At 39.5% G+C, this 4,188-nt stretch overlaps 1 protein-coding gene across 1 annotated transcript; it reads left to right on the top strand.

Moving 5' to 3' along the window:
* Nucleotides 1-225: 225 nt before the first annotated feature.
* Nucleotides 226-1,918, top strand: LOC140812373 (phospholipase A(1) DAD1, chloroplastic-like). Its single transcript, XM_073170620.1, has one exon. The coding sequence runs from the start codon at nt 558-560 to the stop codon at nt 1,662-1,664; it is 1,107 nt and encodes a 368-aa protein (XP_073026721.1). The 5' UTR covers nt 226-557; the 3' UTR covers nt 1,665-1,918.
* The last annotated feature ends 2,270 nt before the right edge of the window (nt 1,919-4,188 follow it).

The raw sequence follows: 4,188 nt of genomic DNA, 5'->3' as shown, positions 1-4,188 counted from the left end.
ATAAATAAATAAATATATATACATACATATATATATGTGTATATATATTGAACGTCCCCACACAAAATTAATTACCAAACTATCACCATCACGCGAACGCAACACCGTCCCACCCATCCATCCTTTCCTCCCCCCTTCACCTTTGATTTTCTCTACGAAATCAATTCTCCTCGGACTATAAATTCACATCCTAAGCGCAGCCAAAAACATTCAGTAATCCTAGCTGCGCTTCTTAACTCAGAAGCCTGAATCAGAACAAAAACAATTGAACTACACACAGCCAATACCTCAATAAACTATATCATCCAGACACAGTTTCAGCGCGAAATATTGCGTGATATGAAGCTTGCGACTGGGGCTTTCAGGCCTTGTAGTAATTCTCTGTTACAGGGTTCGAACAGTAGTCTGTTTAGTTCGAACAGCTGTGCGCAGTGATCTCAAGCGCACGGAAAGTTGGTACTAATTTGAGTTTGAAGGCTAACAGTTCTTGGAATTCACAAGGGAATGTTGAGGACCAATGTCTCGCTTCGAATGCTAAGAGGATTAAGGATAAGTGGATGGAGTTTCAAGGGATCAAGAATTGGGAGGGTTTGCTGGATCCTTTAGATGACGGGTTGAGGGACGAGATTCTTCGGTACGGGGAGTTCGTGGAAGCGGCTTATCGATGTTTCGAGTTCGACACATCGTCGCCGGTTTATGCGACGTGCCGTTACCCCAAGCGTACGATGCTGAGTGATTGCGGAGCTGGTGTGGCTGGGTATAGAGTGACCAAGAGTCTGCATGCCACTTGTGGGGTGAACTTGCCTAACTGGACCGAGAGGATACCGGGTTGGGTGTCGACCCAGTCGAGCTGGATCGGCTACGTGGCGGTGTGTAACGATAAGGCCGAGATCGCTAGGTTAGGGAGACGCGACGTTGTGATCGCCTATCGGGGTACCGCAACGTGCATGGAGTGGCTCGAGAATTTACGTGCCACATTGACTTGCTTGCCTTGCGATATGGCGCCGGAAAACTGCGAGTCGATGGTACAAAGTGGATTTTTGAGCTTGTACACATCGAGCGCGGGGGGTCGCCCTAGCTTACAGGACTCAATCAGAGAGGAGATAAACAAAATCCTACAAAAATATGCTGATGAACCCCTAAGTATTACTGTAACTGGCCACAGCCTCGGAGCAGCATTGGCGACACTAACGGCTCATGACATCAACACAACATTCAAACATGCACCTCTAGTGACAGTGGTTTCGTTCGGCGGCCCGAGAATCGGGAACAAAAACTTCCGTCGCCAACTAGAAAGAAACGGCACAAAAGTACTAAGAATCGTGAATTCTGATGATCCCATCACTAAAGTCCCCGGCTTCGTTCTTGAGGAGAACACGCCGCAAAGAACGAGGAACGGGGGCATGGACGTGGCCTCTGGGCTATCAAACTGGCTACAAAAACGCATGGAGGACACGCAATGGGTGTACGCAGAAATAGGCAAAGAACTCAGACTTAGTAGCAGAGATTGTCCCAATCTGAGCAATGGAAACGTGGCCACCTGTCACGATCTAAAGACATATCTCCATTTAGTAGACAATTTTGTTAGTTCAAATTGCCCTTTGAGAGCCACAGCCAAGAGGGTTGTAGAGCAAACATCAGGAGAAGCGACGGCGTTTGTTTAGACGGATCGATACAGCCAAAAGCTAGCTAGCAAGTTCCTGACTGTATAGTATAGTTTTGATATAGATAGCACATTCATTCATAATTTGTTACGAAGTCGCCTTCCAAATTATTCAGGGAAGGTGGCAATCTCGGGCATTGGCCTTTGCTAGTTGAAGCTCATCAATTCATTTAATTCAATGAAGATGAGCCAAAATTCTTTTGCACAAAAATAAGATGCACACATTAGTTTCAAGTTTTTGGACATATCGAATGAACTATGACATTTTGGTGAAAATGGTTTGCTTCCTCATAATATAATATATATATTCTTGGGAAATTTATATTTTTTGGTCTTATATATTTACCTATTTATGATTTTGATACTTAATGTAGTCAAATTCAGTTTTAGTCATGTATTTTTTAATTTTTAGTTATTTTTATCAAGACTGTTGATGTGACATTACATACGCTGTTGTCATGCATGCATACCAGTGCAACATCAACGTCGCATCGCTATCCACACCAGTATCACATCATCAATATTAGATCGAGTGTTGTAAAGACTGGACTACCTAGAAAGTCAACAATAAAGAGTGCTAAGTTTCATATTAGTGAATAACCTGAAAAGAAAAAAGATACGAGGAAGATTATCAATGACCAGACATTCGGAACATAGCTAAGATGATGGGTGTGAAAATGTGCTGTTGAAGAGTCTCTCTGAATAAGGTCAGGGTTAAGACAGAAGAACGAGAATCTCCAAGTCAATGACGCCCACCTCAGTAGTTCCCTTCATATCGAACCCTGTCTCCGAGGGACAGTTGAATGAGCGACTCATGAATGCTGACAGGTTGAACGAGCCCATAACTCGAACATCACACACCGAGTAAAACTAGTGTGTGTTGTTGTTACATACAAAAGACTAAAACTAGGGATGACATTGGGCGGGGGCGAGGTTTGCCATTACCATCCCCATCCCCGAATTCTATCCCCACTCCATCCCCGCCCCGATTCCCGTTTTTTCGGGTTCGAGAAATCCCCAAACCCGAAACTTCGGGGATCAACTTACCATCCCCGTCCCCATCCCAGTTTCAAAAATATTAATATGGCAAGACGATGATGAATTCGATGATTTTCTCAAACCAAAAGTTATTATTATCTATTATTATTAGAGATAATAGTAATATTAATATCAATATTAATAATAATAAGATTATTAATATTTTAAAAAATAATATTATTATTGTATTATTAATATTAATAATACTATTATTTTATTATTGATATTAATTTCGGGACGGGATTCGCGGATTTCGGGGATAGTAATCTCATACCCGTCCCGAATTACATCGGGGATTTAAAAAAATCTCTGAGCCCGAACCCAAACCCGAAAAAATCGGGGATCATCATACCCGTTACGGGTTTTCCCGCAGAGCCTCAAATCTGTGAGGAAAGTTCCATCCCTAATTAAAACTGAAAAAAAAAAAAACAAATATGATAACTAAAATTGAAATTTGATATCGTAAGATAAGAAGCTAAAATAACAAAATAAATTTTCCCTGTAAATGTTGCCACCTATTTCCACAGGAAAATCGGGAAATATATTAATAAAGCTTATTTTAATTCATTACATGGACTCGATCCCTACTTTCCTTTATTCAGAGGTGATTCTACTCTCCCAGAAAAAAAAATTATTATAGTTTAACGACAATGATTTGACTTAGTACAAGTAAGAAAATTCCATTAATTTGTCATGATTAATATCCATAATCTTCACAAGTTTCACACACACACACACACACACACACACACACACACATATATATATATATATAATATAATATTTCCCTACCAGATCTGTCGGTGATAATATATGAATCCTGCACGTCTCCTCCTCTCTGAAATCATTTATATAGTATAAAGTACGTAAGTAGTATTTCACTAAAATTAAACTACTTCCATTTTCTTAACAAATTAAGTGTGTGTATTAAGTAATTTCCGGGTAAGTAAGTAATGGATGTCTCATTTTTTTAAAATCTATTTAATGTGCCCAACGAATTTCCCTAAAATTATTGTACCGTGACCATCTTAATTTATTTCAACCTCTAGTTAATCCTTTGTATAATTAATTATCCACGCGCGATCTAAAAGCTTAGAATTTCTTCTTCATGTTATCCTTAGACGACCCTCGAAAATTTTGCGCGTTGTCGTGACAATATTTCGATTGCATGTTTATAAAGTAGAAAATTAGCGTAAAATAAATCGAAAAAAAATATTATGTCACTATATCAAAAGACCGCGTCATTTTGGTTTCAAATGAAAATTGGAGAAATGAACGAGTGTGAAACTGATATTATACGTACGTGTGGCTATCTATATTGGGCAAGTTATGTCAAAGGGTTGAAAAAGCAATTTGACTTAGCCGTCATTTAATTTTTGACATGCGCGTGTTGAATCATCCAATCCATTTTCACGTGTTCCTTTTCTATGTTTTTCTTAATGTGATTTGCACATTTACGTGCATACACGTGTACATTGAAACACGTG

The sequence above is a fragment of the Primulina eburnea genome, chromosome 14, assembly GCF_022965805.1.
Source record: "Primulina eburnea isolate SZY01 chromosome 14, ASM2296580v1, whole genome shotgun sequence".
Lineage (NCBI taxonomy): Eukaryota > Viridiplantae > Streptophyta > Magnoliopsida > Lamiales > Gesneriaceae > Primulina > Primulina eburnea.
This window is presented reverse-complemented; position numbering and strand designations above follow the sequence as displayed.

Coding starts and splice junctions, on each gene's coding strand:
- LOC140812373 (XM_073170620.1), top strand. CDS start 558: ATGGAGTTTCAAGGGATCAAGAATTGGGAGGGTTTGCTGGATCCTTTA.